Source organism: Eretmochelys imbricata, chromosome 10 (genome assembly GCF_965152235.1).
Source record: "Eretmochelys imbricata isolate rEreImb1 chromosome 10, rEreImb1.hap1, whole genome shotgun sequence".
NCBI classification, from domain to species: Eukaryota; Metazoa; Chordata; order Testudines; family Cheloniidae; genus Eretmochelys; species Eretmochelys imbricata.
Window position 1 is genome coordinate 73,552,776 of NC_135581.1, and position 18,012 is coordinate 73,570,787.

General features: G+C 43.2%; 1 protein-coding gene across 2 annotated transcripts in view; it reads left to right on the forward strand.

Annotated features, from left to right (window-relative positions):
• MCTP2 (multiple C2 and transmembrane domain containing 2) overlaps positions 1 to 18,012 on the forward strand; it is a 161,894-nt gene that overhangs the window by 23,520 nt on the left and 120,362 nt on the right. For both annotated transcript variants that reach the window (XM_077828640.1, XM_077828639.1), the window contains exons 2-3: positions 6,435 to 6,977; positions 17,484 to 17,546. In XM_077828640.1, coding sequence (XP_077684766.1) covers positions 6,507 to 6,977; positions 17,484 to 17,546 — 534 coding nt within the window. In that variant the 5' untranslated portion in view covers positions 6,435 to 6,506. The remainder of the gene's footprint in view (positions 1 to 6,434; positions 6,978 to 17,483; positions 17,547 to 18,012) is intronic.

Genomic DNA, 18,012 nt, shown 5'->3' on the forward strand with positions numbered 1-18,012 from the left:
CTCATTTGCTGGCTCTGCATCGACTTCCCTGTGTCCTTTGGCAAGTAATTTAGGGCCAGATTTATTTATATTGTTCCTCCACACAAGTGCAGTGTGCTTGCTTCTCCCCTTGATTTCAGTTGGAACTGTGGGCGCTTACCTCGCTAAAAAACAGGCCCCCTGGCCTCTCTGTGCCTCAGTTCCCCACTGGTGAGATAAGGAGAATTCTTCCTACCTGAAAGAGGTGCAGTGATAAATTCATTTAGTCTTGATTTAAACACTGTTTTTGTACCTGTATAGCAGGGACCAGCAACCTTTGGCACACGGCCCACCAGGGATAGCCGCTGGCAGGCCGGGACGGTTTGTTTACCTGCAGTGTCTGCAGGTTCGGCCGATCGCAGCTCCTATTGGCTGCGGTTCGCCGTGCCAGGCCAATGGGGGCTGCAGGAAGTGGCATAGGCCGAGGGATGTGCTGGCCACCACTTCCCACAGCCCCCATTGGCCTGGAATGGTGAACCGCAGCCAGTGGGAGCTGCGATCGGCCGAACCTGAAGATGCTGCAGGTAAACAAACCGTCCCGGCCTGCCAGCGGCTTTCCCTGGAGGGCTGCGGGCCAAAGGTTGCCGATCCCTGCTGTATAGCTATGTGGGTTAAGGGTGTGACTTTTTTTGTACCAAAATAATGGCACAGCCACTAGTGGACAGTTTTATATCAGTACAAAAGTGCCATGCACCAGTATAGTTTGTTCGCTTTCCTGTATGGGAATAGCTATACTGATATAGATACTTTTACACTGATTTAACACAAAAGCAGTATTGCTACCCCCCAAATGCTCACAAACCACGAATTAGGGTCCCCCCCCAAAATCAAAGGAGTAGGTTAAAAGTCATGAGATTTTAAAAACAGAACAAAACAGGATTGTTTTTATTTTCCTTCTGACTGATAACTGTTTGTTTTATTTTAGCTGGTTGTAGAGTTTTGAAAATGTACAGTAAAATTGTACAAATGTGTTTTCCTGTGTTCCAACCTGCTGTATTTGTTCTGCCTCACGCTTTTACAAAAATCTAATCCTCCCTGTGCAATTTATTAAGCTTCTTTCACTTATAGGGGCCTTACAAATGTCCAGTATATTGGTTTGCTGTTTTCGCAGGATGTGGTCAACGCCTTTCTCCGCCTCCCCCACCCCGCCCCCAAACTCATGGAAAAACCGTGCTTGCACACACATAGGTTGTTTGTTTCCACAAAGACCTGCTCTGAAAGGAAACCACTTTCCTGCTTGATTGCTTGGAATATCACTTATATAGCGAAAGCAAATCCTCCCAAAGGAGTTGATTAATTTATGAAGCATTTGATACCAGTAAGTGTCTCAGCCATTAAGTGCCTAATCCAAAGCTCTTTGGAATCAGTGGAAATCTTCAACAGGCTATGGATGAGACCCTAAGAGAATTACATGTACCTGAAGGTAGGCTCTTTGTTCCCTTTGCGTGTAAATCAGCTTTGGAACTGATGGAGCATTCTGTGCAATTTTTAAAGTCTGCCCAGGAAAGTGTGTTTGGGGATTCTTTTTTCTTTTTGAGTCAGGTTGTTTGGATAATAGCCTGTTTCTGAGATTGCACGCTATTAATGCTGTAGTCAATAAGATTTGTATTGAGTTAGCTCATTATTATTAATTGTTTATATTACATTAATACCCAGAGGGCCAATTTGGGATTATGGTCCAGTTGTGCTAATCACTACAGCAAGGAAAACACAGTACCTGCCTGAAGAGCTTACAATCTGAAAAGTAGAGCAATGTGGAGGGAGAGTGACACCCTTAAAATCTATCGATGAGAAAGATTGTATAAGTATATTATGAGGTCAGCAGGGACCCATATGATCGTGTAGTCTGACCACCTGCATAACACAGGCTAACAAACCCCACCCAATAACTTCTGCATAAAGCCCATAACTTCTAATTGAGTGATAGATTCTAGAAAGACATCTAGCCTGGATTTTTATATAAATTTTCTAACTTTTTAAAGTTTTATTATTTCATCAAAAAGATCAGCATGTCTCGACTCTTCCTTGGCCTTACTGCATCGTTGTCTGTCTGGCTGCGTGTTGGTACCGCAGCAGAAATGGGTCTGGAGGGGAGAATTATGCCTCAGAGAGCATTATGCATGCATGAGGGGTGTGATGAAAGGATGTTCAAAGGTGTTTGTGGGAGGAGTTTTACAAGTGAGCGATTGAGGCTGGTGTCATTGGCGGAGAAGAGGAAACAGGGTGAGGGGCAGGGCGATGCATTAAGGGCTGTATCCAAAGCCCATTGAAGTCCATAGAAAGAGTCCCACTAACTTCAGGCAACTTTGCATCAGCCTGTGGGAGACCAGGAGTGGATATGTAGAGAGGGGCAGAGTTTAAAATGTGGATTAGTGGTTTGTTAATCAGCAGCTGGCTGGTTAAATTAGGTATATTCATCTCATTTCTACAGCTGAAAGCCATAGCTTAGTTTGTAAAGTAGTGTATGCAGAGATGGGTTCCCTAAGTATGCTGGCCTCAGTTATTAAATGCTCCATGGCCAAACTAATCGTGTTCTACCTCACAACTGTGCTGAAGTCTATTAAAACGTCTTCCTCCCTTGGTCCTCTCAGAGGGTCTGGTATTGGCCATTCTAAATGAAATTAAAAAGTACTTCTGATGTGACTAGTCTCTCTGATATCAATGGGGCTATTTCAGGGGCCTCCTGATTCAGCGGATGCATTATACTAGGAAGTGGTGATGGAGAGCAAGCCTGCCTCACACTCACCGTGCAACAGCAGCTCCTGTCCTACAGACTCGCTCTGGTGCACGGGGTCACAAGTGGCAATCACTCAGATTTGGCCCCACCACCTCTCCATCGTGATGGAGGAATATGTACTACATGCATGGAAAAAGGGTCTGCAGGATCTATGGCTGTGGGATAAGTGTTCGAACAAGTTTTACTCTGTGTGTGTGTGTGTGTGTGTGTGTGTGTGTGTGTGTAGATTAAAGTATGTCTCTTTAATCCAATTCAGATGGTATTCTACAAATTCATGCTCTTCTTGCCTACAGGCATCTTGGATTTATAGCTCTTGCTGTGCCAAACTTTCAAAGTGGTCTCCTCCAAAGAATAATTCTGACATGTAGTGGTGTGTTTCTGTGGGGAGGGAGGGACTTCCAGGGACAATAATGAGTGCAGAGAATGTTATTAGCTGTGCATCAATTGAAGCCTGGATTACTAGATTCTTGGGTGTTGCCTTGAGCCATCACTGTTCACTCCACCTTGGCTGATGAGTGGCAGTCCTCAGTGTTCTGTTTATGAGTTGGTATACTGGGATGCCCAAGAACTTGCTGAAAGTTTTAGATACTCTCCACAGAGCTATCTCCTGCACATCCTATCCTTTTTGGCCAACATATCTAAAGTACTGTCCCATGCTGAAGTGTCAGTAGAAAAGGTTTTAGAACAAATTGATACATTAGACAGGAATAAGTCATCAGGACCAGATGGTATTCACTCATAAGTTCTGAAGGAACTCAAATATGAAATTGCAAAACTACTACCTGTAGTATGTATCCTATTGTACAAACAAACGTCTGTACCAGATGACTGGAAGCTAGCTAATGTAACACCAATTTTAAAAAGGGCTCCATGGGTGATCATGGCAATTACAGGCAGGTAAACTTAACTTCAGTACTGGGAAAATTGGTAGAAACAAATGTAAAGAACAGAATTACCCGACATAGATAAACATGATTTGTTGGGGAAGAGTCAACATGGCTTTTGTAAAGGAAAATCATGCTTTACCAATCTGTGAGAATTCTTTTAGGGTGTCAACAAGCATGTGGATAAGAGTGATCCAGTCAATATAGAGTACTTGGCTTTCCGGAAAGCCTTTGACAAGGTCCTTCACCAAAGGCTCTTAAGGAAACTAAGTAGCCATGGGATAAAAGGGAAGATCCTCTCATGGATCATTAACTGGTTAAAAGATAGGAAACAAATGTTGAAGCCTGGAGGAGAAGACAGGGATAGATCATTCCAACTACCCTGTTCTGTACACTACCCCTGAAGCTTTGGTACTGGCCACTGTCAGAGACAGGATACTGGGCTAGATAGACCATTGGTTTGACCCAGTATGGCATTGCTTATGTTCTTTCAGGCAGGAAAGTGTGCACAGAAGGTATCCTAGCATTGCAGTTTTTTTTCTCATGAAAATGTTACCATGCGTCAAATCTTTGTTTACAATATTTACTAAGCCAATCACTCTTCCAGATTACAGTACCTCTGGTTTCAGAGTGGTCACCGTGTTAGTCTGTATCAGCAAAACAACTGAGGAAGCCTTGTGGCACCTCAGAGACTAACAAATTTATTTGGGCATAAGCTTTTGTGGGCTAAAACCCACTTTATCAGATGCATGGAGTGAACAAAACAGAAAGCAGTGTAAATATTACAGCATATGAAAAGATGGGAGTTGTCTTACCAAGTGAGGGGTCAGTGCTAACGAGGCAAATTCAATTAAGGTGGAAGTGGCCTATTCTCAACAGCTGACAAGAAGGGGTGAATATCAAAGGAGGAAAATTACTTTTGTCGTGCTAACGAGGCCAATGCAATCAAGGTGGACATCGCCCATTTCCAACAGTTGACAAGAAGATGTGAGTATCTGCAGAGGGGAAAATTACTTTTTGTAGTGACCCATCCACTCCCAGTCTTTATTCAGGCCTAATTTGATGGTGTCCCATTTGCAAATTAATTCCAGTTCTGCAGTTCTTGTTGGAGTCTGTTTTTGAAATTTTTTGTTGTTGAAGAATTTGCCACTTTTAAGTCAGTTATTCAGTGTCCAGGGAGATTGAAGTGTTCTCCTTCCGGTTTGGGATCATCCTTCAGGATAAGTTGTAGATCTCTGTTGCGCTAGAGAGGTTTTAGTTGGGCCTGTAGGTGACGGCTAGTGGCATTCTGTTATTTTCTTTGTTGGGCCTGTCCTATAGTAGGTGACTTCTGGGTACTCTTCTGGCTCTTTCAGTCTGTTTCCTCACTTCAGCAGGTGGGTATTGCCTCAAACAACCCTGACATTATAATAAAGAAGGCTGACCAAGGAGGTGCTGTAGTCAGCACGAATAGGTCGGAATATGAACCAGAGAGAGTTGCCTAGCAGCCTGACACCACATTCTACAGCCTGATCCCACTGAGGGCTACCAAAAGAAACTACATCATCTACTCAAGAAACTCCCTGAAGAAGCATAGGAACAAATCTACACAGACACACCGCTAGAACTCCGACCAGGGGTATAATATCTGCTTTCCAGTGCATCAAGGATCTGCAACCTATCCTGAAGGATGATCCCTCACTCTCACAGACCTTGGGAGACAGGCCAGTCCTCGCTTTGACAGCCCCCCAACCTGAAGCAAATACTCACCAGCAACTACACACCACACAACAAAAATACTAACCCAGGAACCAATCCTTGCAACAAACCCCGTTGCCAACTCTGTCCGCATATATATTCAAGGGACACCATCATAGGACCTAACCACATCAGCCACACCATCAGGGGCTCGTTCACCTGCACATCTACCAATGTGATATATGCCATCATGTGCCAGGAATACCCCTCTGCCATGTATGTTGGCCAAACCGGACAGTCTCTGCAAAAGAATAAATGGACACAAATCAGACATCAAGAATTGCAACATTTTAAAAAACCAGTAGGAGAACACTTCAATCTCTCTGGACACTCAATAACAGACTTAAAAGTGGCAAATTCTTCAACAAAAAAACCTTCAAAAACAGACTCCAGTGAGAAATTGCAGAACTGGAATTAATTTGCAAATGGGACACCATTAAATTAGGCCTGAATAAAGACTGGGAGTGGATGGGTCACTACAAAAAGTAATTTTCCCCTCTGCGGATACTCGCACCTTCTTGTCAACTGTTGAAAATGGGCAACGTCCACCTTGATTGCATTGGTCTTGTTAGCACTGACCCCCCCACTTGGTAGGCAACTCCCATCTTTTCATGTGCTGTAACATTTATACTGCTTTCTGTGTTGTTCACTCCATGCATCTGATGAAGTGGGTTTTAGCCCACAAAAGCTTATGCCCAAATAAATTTGTTAGTCTCTAAGGTGCCACAAGGACTCCTAGTAACTCTAGCAGTTGTCAAGTTGCATATTTTAATTAATAAAGTTTGATAACCCACAATATCAGGTTTCAGAAAGGGGAAAGAGTGGAAATGGCCCACTTCTGATGATCCTAAAGGAAATGGGCCTCACATAATCTTAACCATCATTCCTTAGTGTAGGGCACACTTTCTACTGCTCATTCCCTTCTAATAACACAGTATACTTTCCTCTTGCTTGTTAGAAATGGACTGAAGGTCTGTGGGTGAGACATCATGAGTCATAATCCAGAACTGCTGTTCACTTTAACGATTTGGCTTTTATTCTTCTCACATTCTTTTTAGTGGCCTTATGAATTACTGAAGTCCATTCAAAACCAACAATGCCAAGGAGCTGCTGACATCCCCGTTGCAGCTATGGATTTGGATAGATCCTCTGTCTGGGGATCCCTGAAACAGAAAACCAGGCCTTTGTTACAAAACTTCAACATAAAGATGATAAAGAAAAGCTCTAGAAAAATGGTGGCTAGAAGGCAAAGGCATTCCTTGGACCGACGCCTCAGCGTATCTGTGCCCGACATACTGGAGAGTGAGTCTTTCACAGGCGAAGAAACTACTTATTCAGGTTCCCAGGCCCTGTCCACCTTTATCCCAAGCACTCTTTCCAGCTCGGTCATGTCTCTCAAGAGCAGCAGCACTTCTTTGAAACGGGCAGGAGAGGACCTGCAATGGAGACAGCAGGAGGCTGTGCACACTGAGATCAACATAACTGAAACAGAAACGGAAGTCATGTGTGGATCAGAACCCAGGCGGAAATCCAGCATTGACCTCTTAGCATTGCTTCAGAGAGCTCGCCTGAGTGGTGATCTGACAGAAGAAATGACTGAGGTAAGGGGCTTTTGGATAAGCCAGAGTAAGTAACCATGTCAGAGTTTGCATTCTGTCCTTTATCTGGGTTGGTTATGAAGGGATGAAGAAAGGCTAAAAATAAATTTTTAGGTCAGTAAAAATTAACGTATATAACTTGAGAATAAATCTTATTCCAAATTTTCCCTTTCATATACTGGAAAGTTCTAAATGCCACATTGGAACATTGTTCTAGCATCTGGCTTTGGCAAGTGCAGGATACTTTTAAAGGCAAATTTTTGAAGGTTCTCAAAAGAATGATCCCTTGATTCAAAAGCGTTTGAAGGCTTCTGACCTTCAAAATATGTTGCTCTCTGAAACATTTGGTGTAATACTTTCTTTGTTATCATAATATACTGGTTTCATCAGATAGCAAAGACCCACCCAAACCAGATTGAATAGTAGAGTGGGAGGGAGAGCGAGGTAAACTCTGCCTGAAATATGAGCTAACGGAAATAACTCGATGGCGTACAGTGAACTTGTTGGATTCTGCTCAGGAATTTCATTCAGGTTTTCATTACAGGATGATCAATCTGGTTAAAAGCACAGACAAAAGGGTTTTCTAACACTCCCATTTAATACTCATGGAAATGAGAGACTACCACTGACTGCAGGAGGCATGTGAACTTTGTCAGTGTATCTCTGCCAGGGTTATTCAGTCCTGACTAGCATCACCACTTGCCTATGTGTGTGTGTCTTTACAATATGTGTCATTAGTACTACTTACTGACCTGTTCCATTGCTGTCCTCCTGCACCATTTAAGCTCCATTTTCTTTTGAGTCAAAGTGGTATTTGCTGTCTACAGTGAGCTTCAAATAGAGCGAAGAAACCTGGGCCATACCCGTATCTTGCTAAACAGATGTTTAGTGTAGTGGCTCATGTTTCAAAAGGGGGGGGCATATTCACACAAGCTGATGCAGAAAGTGTAAAACACACCTCAATGAACTCCTGCCCTCAAGTATCCTGTATGCCAGGATTCAGAGTAACAGCCGTGTTAGTCTGTATTCGCAAAAAGAAAAGGAGTACTTGTGGCACCTTAGAGACTAACCAATTTATTTGAGCATGAGCTTTCGTGAGCTACAGCTCACTTCATCAGATGCATACCGTGGAAACTGCAGCAGACTTTATATATACACAGAGAATATGAAACAATACCTCCTCCCACCCCAGGTATTGTTTCATATTCTCTGTGTATATATAAAGTCTGCTGCAGTTTCCACGGTATGCATCTGATGAAGTGAGCTGTAGCTCACGAAAGCTCATGCTCAAATAAATTGGTTAGTCTCTAAGGTGCCACAAGTACTCCTTTTCTGTATGCCAGGAGGAATTCATCTACAGAAAAAGCTGTTCCTCCTGCCATCCCACTTGCCCCTTTCTGGTGTTTCCTACTCTTGGGGCCTTGTACCCGGGAGTGAATCCCATTGTCCCCGGGAGTGAATCTGGTCTACTGCTCTAGCCTTGGTAGTGATCTCATCTAGTTACTGGTTTAGTCTAGAATGTGGTTTAGCCCCCATCCAAATGGTTGCCAAGCTTGCAGTTAAAAATCATTGTAGCTGACATTGTGGCAGTTCCTTAGGGCTGTTCCCTGTCCATTGCCAGGGCGCTAAATGTTCTGCAGCCACAGAATCCAACCCAGGCCACAGAAATGTTCTCCAGAACTTAAGCTTTCAATTTAAAACAAACAAACAAAAAAATCTGTCCCTTATGGTTGCAGAGATAAGTTTCCAAGTGTAAGACAAGTACTAAACCAATGCAGTGCTGTGTTCCTGAAATCTGTCCGTTAAACGATCTCTTGGAGAGATGAGAACTACTCCATTTATTGTAAATAACTATATCGTTAGCGGTTTCACTGCTGTTCATTCTAGCCGAAACATCCAGTCCCACAATCCCAAACAGTGACAAAATCCCTGATTTTTCCCTGATGTAGATATCACAATTTAGGGGTGGTTTACATTAGAGAAGTTGGGGAAATGGTATAACCAAGACATTTTATAATTGCACTATAAAGTTGTAATGACTTCTGATATATATGAGGGATATATTTACTGTTATAACTGAATAGTGAGTTCTAAAATGCCTAACCCGTCCTGGCTGGAGTAATTATCATTATTACTTTTATTATCATATTGTACTTTGTACTACTTTAAATAATGAATGACAATCAAATAATAATATTCTCCTACAATGTAACTTTAGCTTGTACTAACTTTAGCAGTGCCAGTTTAAAAGTCCATTAGCTAACGCATAACTTTAGACACTGGGCAGATGAAGGTCACTTATTTTCAAATGTATTTTTAGTTCTATCTGTAAAATAACTTAAAATTTGCATAAAAATAAATGTAGTTCCAACTATGATACCAATAGCAATTATGTGAGTCACATACATGATTGTGATCAGTAAACATAAATGCCAAAATAATTTAGAAAAATAAATTCCCTTTCTTCATAAACAAGAAAAAAAACTTAATCACACATGTTAAAATTATGTTTTTAGTTTAAGACAATTGACTAAAATAGAGTAGATAATGGGAATAATACAGAGTGTGTCTGTTAGAGAAAGTAAGCAGATTTTATTAATATTTGTTTATCTGTACTAAAGATAGTGTACAAAGTATCAAACGTGTGTTTCTGATATCTGTGTTAAAGCTCTAGAACTGATACCTCAAGGTTTGGGATTGGGAATAACTTGCTGTATTATCTCCTTTTTGTTCTAAATTTACATATAAACTTTAAACATGGCTTTAATTGGAGTTTGTATATATATATTTTTTTCTTTATATAACAATTAGATACAGTGCTCCTGTCAGCTAATTCCTAAATTATTATCGGCAAAAACCCTAGAGTTTTCAGGTGCCCAAGTAGTCCATGGAATCATGGCTAAAGTTTCCTCCGAGCCCCCCGTCATAAATATAAAGGGAAGGGTAACCACCTTTCTGTATACAGAACTATAAAATCCCTCCTGGCCAGAGGCAAAACCCTTTCACCTGTAAAGGGTTAAGAAGCTAAGATAACCTTGCTGGCACCTGACCAAAATGACCAATGAGGAGAGAAGATACTTTCAAAGCTGGGGGGCGGCGGGGGGAAACAAAGGGTCGGTCTGTCTGTCTGTGTGATGCTTTTGCTGGGAACAGATCAGAAATGCAACTCAGAACTCCTGTAAAAAGTTAGTAAGTAATCTCGCTAGAAATGCGTTATATTTCTTTTGTTTAATGGCTGGTAAAATAGCTGTGCTGAATGGAATGTATATTCCTGTTTTTGTGTCTTTTTGTAACTTAAGGTTTTGCCTAGAGGGATTCTCTACGTTTTGAATCTGATTACCCTGTAAGGTATTTACCATCCTGATTTTACAGAGGTGATTCTTTTACCTTTTCTTTAAAGAAAAGTCTTCTTTTAAGAACCTGATTGCTTTTTCATTGTTCTTAAGATCCAAGGGTTTGGGTCTGTGTTCACCTGTACAAATTGGTGAGGATTTTTATCAAGCCTTCCCCAGGAAAGGGGGTGTAGGGCTTGGGGGGGATATTTTTGGGGGAAGACGTCTCCAAGTAGGCTCTTTTCTGTTCTTTGTTTAACATGCTTGGTGGTGGTGGCAGCATAGGGTTCAAGGACAAGGCAAAGTCTGTACCTTGAGGAAGTTTTTAACCTAAGCTGGTAAGAATAAGCTTAGGGGGTCTTTCATGCAGGTCCCCACATCTGTACCCTAGAGTTCAGAGTGGGGAAGGAACCCCAAAATCTGAAATGGTGCTCCGGGTGAGCCAGGAGTGGCCAGAGGGCTGCAACAGGGCCATGGGCTCTGGTAAGATGCAACCCCAGTGTGATGGTGCAAAGCCCGCCTTGAGGCACATGCTGAGCATCAGGCACCACAAGTCACAGCAGTGGCGCAGAAGGGTGGCAATATACCATATACCACGCCACGCTTATTATATGCCGCCACTGCTGGCGGTGGTGTTGCCTTCAGATCTGGGTGCCCGGCTAGTACCCACCAATATCAGGCTGCCCTGCCAGTGCTTAATTTGTGCCAGGGCTGAGCTCTGGCATCTCTTTTTCATTTCAAATTAAACACTGGGGGAGGCAGTGGGGCCCACAGGTGATGTGGGTGGGGGGGGAATCCCAGGGAGACCAAGGGGCCAGGAGTGATGGGGGGGCACCAAAATAAAAGCTTGCCCAGGGTGCCATTTTCCCTAAGGCCAGCCCTATTCTTATGCTCTAAAACAGGAGTGGGGAATCTTTTTTTCTATCAGGGGCCATTGACCCCCAGAAAAAATCAGGCCTCACACAAACAGAAAGCGAGGGTCTGATCCAAAGCCAAAGTCTTTGACTACCCCAGTCTTTGGATCAGATGCTATGATGCAGTTCTCACCATAAATCAGCCCTACCATCCCCTGGTGCTGTCATGTGGTCTTCTCTGAATTTCCCCCCGTTTGTCAGTATATTTCTGTGGGGCCCAGAAGCAAGTGCAGGATCCTTGGGAGCATGGGGGAGGGTTCCTCCCCAGAACTGGACTGAGGGGGCTGTCCTCTCCCTGTTTTGGGGTGGGTGGCCCAGTGGCATAGCCAGGACGGGACACTTGGGTGGGCCCTGACTTTTGGTGGGTGGGAAATGATGGGGGGGGGGGGGCGGCAGGAGGAGGTTTGGGGCTGTCTCCCACCCACCCCCTCCAGGCTTCCTTGCAAGGGGCGATGGACACTCTCTGGGCAGGGGCTCCCCAGGGCCCCAGGCGCTCACGCAGCGTCTCTTCTCAGAGCTGGTCTCCAGCGGCAACGGCTCCCTCCCACCACCCTGCACCGGGCCTGACTCCCCAAGGGCAGGTCTACCTTTTTTGAGCATTCCTCTGTTGCTGATGGGTCACCCACTTGCTCGCCCACCTGCCACTGGGTCAAGGGAGCATGCTCAGGAGCCCCAGCCAGTTGGGGCCCCCAGAAAAATGGGTGCCCCCACCTGCTCTGACCCCCCTGCCCAGTGCTTCTGCCGGGGAATGGGGTCAGGGCGCGCGGGGTCTTGCCTCAACCCCACTCATTCAGGCATTTCAGAGTTGCTGCAGAAAAAAAAAAAAAGGCACCCAGTCTATAAAATTATGTATCTCTTACTATGATCAAAGAGAAAAGGAGCTGCTAGAAAAGCATTCTCGGAGTACCCCCCTGCTTTGGAATTTGCTGCCCTGTCTTGGTGACCTTCAGAAGACCTTGCAAGGCTCCTCTTTTCTCTAGGTCTTTTGAAAACTGAAGTGTTGCTAGAGAGATGATATTTGGGGGAGAATGGATGATTCTTCAGTGTGAATTTTCTTTTGCTTGGGGGCTAGCCATCTATTGTCACTATCTGGTGGTGGCTCTCTGTGTTATGTCTTACCCTTTTAAATAGATGTCAGTAGTGCCTACAGCCTGGCTAAAGTGCCTTTTTAAGTTTTCCATAATATATAATGAATATTTTTATCCTTGCATTTTGGGCACCCAGTATTTACCAGTGAATGGATCACAGAAGTGTTTCCTCTGTGTGTCTTATTTTGTTAGCTTATTTAAAATGGTAAATGAAACAAAATACTGGGCTCCATCCTGCTGTCATTCACTCCATTGTAGTAATTTCAGGGACTGCAGTGGAGTGACTCCGGACTTACACCAGTTTAAATGACAGCAGAATTTGGCCTAATGCAAGGAGGATAGGCTTTGATGAGTGATCACATTTATTAGGTGCCCGCTGAAATGTCGTTATACCCATTATACACTTGAGAAGGGTGGCAGTTTGACAACCCTAAAGATGGAAGGCCAGTTTATCCACGGAACAGGTATATCACAAGCAGCAGCAACCGTGTAGCCTTCCTGCACACACCAGTGTCCCTCAACTCTGATTTGGAGGGATGACCTCTAAGGATGAAAGAGAAGCCTGAGTTTAATAACCCATTTAATCCCTGGCCTCTCTGCTGAGACACCCACAAGGGTGTCAATTAATGCAGTTGTTGGGGTTTCTTTTGAGACATGGATACTTTGGCATGGTAAATGGACTAAGACCACCAAGTCATAACTAGTAACAACTTTACAGTAGGTCACTAACGACCTGGGTCCTATCCCATTGCCTGCTTGTATCTCAATTGTCCCTCCAGATAAGGTCAGAGAAGATGGAGATTGTAAACTCTTTGGGGATAGGGACTGTCTTGCTGTGTGTCTCTATAGCAACAAGCACAGTAGGACTTCAATCCTGATTAGGGCCTCTGGATACTACCAGAATACGAATAACAATGATAGAGGGAAAATCTCTTCCTACATTTGAGCAGGAATTGGACAGCGCTTTATATTCCGGTTTATAAGGTGAATGACTAAGAAACATTAGCTATGTGAATGATGCTGATTTTACAGTTCAAGTATAGGAGGTCACAGGCCCACCGACAGCAATTCTGGGCCCCAGGGTAATTGCCCCCTTTGCCACCCCCCGCCCCCATCAGCAGGCCTGGGAGGTCAAATTCTGCAAACCTTATTTGGGCAAAATTCTCCTTGTGACCTTGAGCACCTGATTTAACAGAAGTTTTCTCTGATCCAGATTTGGCTCCCTATGTATCTCTTCTCATTTTGCACTTTCAGTCTAAATCCTTAAAAAATAAAAAAAAAAATGAATTCTCCAAGCTGTGAACCTGAGTCTCTCTTACCTCAGTGTAACTCCATTGACTTCAAAGAAGTTGCTCCTGGCTTCACTATTGATCAGATCAGAATCAGGGTTTGCATATCTCCTATTGTGGGACATTCTGACCAAATGAAATTTGGACCAAAAATGTAAATATGAAAATTTTCATGACTTTTCCCCATTTCTGTTAACCTCTTTATATATAATAAAAAAATTTCCATTTTGGAAAAAAAGACTAAATATTGATGTTGCTCAATTTTAATTGCAAAAACTAACTTAGCTGCATTGTTGTTGTATAACACCAAGGAGTCAATGCCATGTTTTTAGGCATGCATATTCAAGAGTCTCAGTGAAATTAGATTTACTAGAATAATAGGACTATATGGAAACCAAATTATAACTAGTTTCATTATCTGAAAACTATAACTTTGTTCCAAAGATAGGATGCAAAATGTATGAGGAAAAAATAAAGGTTGACTTAATAATTTTGGGGTAAGTGGTTTATCATAAATGGTATGCAGGTAGCAAAGAGACAAATATTTTTCATTTCACTTTTCTGCAATGTTCTTTGCTCTTCCATTTATGCAGTTTATAGCAAAGATGTAGAGCCAGACTATTATCAGTACAGTTGATGGTACTTGACAGAAATTCCTTAAAAGCCTCAGACTGCTAGAAATACTCTGTTTAAGGCAACACAATTGAGATTTTACACACGCTAGTCAGAAAATTCAAAATTAAAGGTCCCCAAGCAACTGTAACTCAGCCGTTGTATGTAGAGAGTCTCTTATGTTGCATTATCTGATGATAATTTTGCTGAGTTTAATATGTGTTTGCAATGTGGCCAAGTTATGGTTATAGTGGGAACCATAACTTTAAATTTCCTGCCTATCATGCAGATAAAATGTCAGTTGTAATGTGGCATTAATGTAGTTTTTTAAATGCAATTTATTTTTTGAAAATTAAAAAAGAAAACTGGAGTGATTTAAGTTTTGAAGTATAAATACATTTGCATTTATTCAGTGTATCAGTGTCTGTATGACTGAAAGGTGCCTGGGGCAGGAGCTAGTCTTTTTATTATGTTTGTACAGTGCTTAACACAACAGGGCCCTGATCGTGCCTCTATGCTCCATCAACATGCAAATAATAAATAATGATGACAGCACTTGAAAACTGATTTCTGGGCTGTGTGTGTGTGAGTGAGCGAGAGAGAGAGAGAGAGAGTTCTGGGTCATTTGTGTGTGTGTGGTGTGTTTAGGAGAGGGATATCATCCTTCTTAGCATTAATCTATGCTGAAATTCTGACCAATGTGATCATCCTGTATGAAACCAGTACAGCTGCCCTCTATGTTATGCCTCCTAAGAGCAGAAGAAATCTGAGCAGGGACCTGTACCAGTGGCCATAGTGTTATCTGGGGTATCCTGACCCAGATGTCCACTTTTACCCCTACAGATAGCCTATCCATGGCTCAATGCATGAAGTCAGAAGCAGCGGAAGCCTGCTAAAAGTGTGTGTGTGGGGGGGGGGGCCCACTGGTGCCTGAACTATGGCCCCTCCGCCACACTGCCCCTTCTCCCCAAGCCCTTGCCCCAGCACTGCCTTTTCCCCCAAGGCCCCGCTCTCCTCACCCCATCACTTGTCCTTATGGCTGGTAAAAGGTGATGGGGCCATGGACCCGTGTGCGCCCCCACTCCCCCGGGTTCCAGCGCCCCTGCATGGAGTACTCCTAAGGTGTGTTTACACTGCACACCACTGGCGGCGGCATGTAAGGTACATGTCGCTACCTGCCTCAGTGAAAGCAGGCTGCATCCACATTGCAATGTGTAGCTACATGTGACCGCTGGGAAAGTCTCTGGCAGGGAGGAGGCAGCAGGGTAGAGGCATCATAAGCAGGGAGCTGCCAGCACCTCTTCCCACTACCTGCCCTCTGCTAGAGCCTTTCCCAGCTGTGGGAGTCTTTTCTTGCAGTGGAGAAAGGCTGAGCAGCTGCCCACCCATGGAGCCTTTCCCCACTGCAGGGGTGCTGCTGGAGCCTTTCCCCTCTGCCTACCCCCTGCCAGGGGCTTTCCCTGCTGCCGGAGCCTGGAAAAGGTTCTGGTGGCAGACAGGCAGCGGGATGCTAAACTGCTAAAAACAGCAGTGTAGACGGGGGATGCACTGCTTGGATGTGTGTAGAGCTGTATAAGGTACGTACTCTAAGGTGCTATTTATACACTGCACACCCCTAAGCACAGGTAAGCGCTCTACACGCGGTCGTAAGATTTGTGCAGTGTTGACTTACCCATTAAACACTTGCAGATGCAAACTCTAGGGTTTGGAGGAGTCAAGCTTTGGCTGCAGAGGTTGCACCCTGTCCTTCCCTCCATGCCACCTCTTTTCCCATCTGCGCAGAAGGACCAGACAGCATTTTATTCAATTATAAAAGAAAATGGCGCAGAACGTGTTTTCTTCCCCCCCCCCATCTCCTTGACCACCGTTGTCTCATTCATGAGGGAAACATGTTTTACCAAGTTAAAGATTGAAGAGTCATGTACATCACATGCCAAATTTGAAGTTTTAAAATTTAAATGGCGGCGTTATTTGAATTTCTAAGATTTTAGTTTGATTTCTTCTTTCTCCCTCCCCAAGCTTAGAGATCTCCAAACTAAAATACACAGTGAGATATTCCAAAGATTTCCCCATTAAAAAAACTATGCCTTTGGATTGAGAAGGTGAGTTACAAATTTCAACCTGAAGTGTCGTTTCCCTTCCCCTTATCTCTAGTATGCTGTTGCTCCTGCTCTTTTATTTTTAAGCACCTGGAATTGGGACAGTGACAAAAAATATCTTGTCATCCATAAGTATAGCATCGCTAGGACAGTGTTGGAATGCAGAGTGGGAATTCACTAAATTGGTGGAAGTGTAACAATTTCTCAGTCTCTACCCCTCGTCCCCACAGTCATCAGCAGGGTTTGAACCAGGAATCTTCATTACTGAAAGCATGGGCCTCTACCATTTGAGCAGAAGAGCTAATTCCAATAGCTGGAAGAACTAGAAGGCTCTTCTTTTCTGTGTGGACCAGCCACTAGAGAGTGAAGATAGCAATATACCATGTGACGTGTTTGTGTTAGGCCTGATCCACACCCAACTAGTGCCAATGCAAGTCTGTCAATTATAGCTATTCTGATACAGCCACTAGTGTGGATGCAGTTGTACCAGGGTAAAGGTATCTTGTATTAGCGTAGTTCATACTCCTTCTTACTTGTGAATAAGCTATGCTGGTATAAATACATTTATACCCGTATAACTGGGTTCATATTAGAAGGGTTGTACCACTTTAACTATACCAGTATAGCTAACTATACCAGTATCGCTAAAGTGGTACAACTTTTATGTGTAGATGAGGTCTTCTAAGCAGAGTTTGTGGTAAAATGGGAGAGCAGTACACAGTGAGTCTTTCAAGTGTCTGAGTGCCTTCATCTCCTACTGGCACCGATAGGAAGTTAGGAGTATTCAGCCCTTCCCATGTTCAGGGCCCAAATGAATGTTTTGTGGCAAAGGATATCTGTACTATGAGCCTCACACTTGAAACTGGCTCACCTTTCCAAACCCTGCCTCCATGCCAATGAAGATGTATTTTACAGTCACTTCCACAGAAGCACTAATTTATCAACTGTTTTTAATGCTACATTTAAGCACGCATAGTTGTTTAGATTTTTGGTTTACTGCCTGCCCCCTCCCACATCTGAAAAGGCAGAGAGCTGTTTAGTTTTAAGGGCATCTATATGTTTGATTCATATTGCATGGAGTATTAAGACCTGAGAATATTTGTTGTGGTAGGTGAGGGGAATCCCAATATTTCTTTTGCTTATTTGATCATCTTTTAAATTTTTGTTTTTAACAGCATCCATGTGAAGGGATAGATCTGGAATCTTCAATGTCCTCTCAACTTTTTGATGAACAAATTGTAAGTTTATGGGTTTGAAATGTTTTGAATCCTGAGCAGACTATCTGGGAAAACGGGGGTTAAATTTAGATTTGGGTTCAGCTCCTTACAGATAAAGGGAATACTGTACATCTGAATCTTCAACTTCCTTAAAATATTTTGTTGGTTTTTTTTTTTTATGGTGTGTGGGAAGGGGAGGGTGAAGTGGTGTGAGACAATCACGTGTCAAAAGAACTGAGGTACTCTAGAAAACAACATCATTTTCAAATGAGATTTCACATACAAGCTGCCACATTTTTCAAATACTTTTCAAAAGAAAGGGTTGGATACAAAAGAGCCTTCCAACTGTATTGCTTAGAGAAAAATCTGGTCCTAACAAATTGTTTGTTTTGGAGAAATGTGCTGCAAAAAGCACCAGGGTATGTATTCAACTACTTGGAAGATGTAGGAAAAACTTGGAGTGGATTTTGGGACTGAGGGATATTAT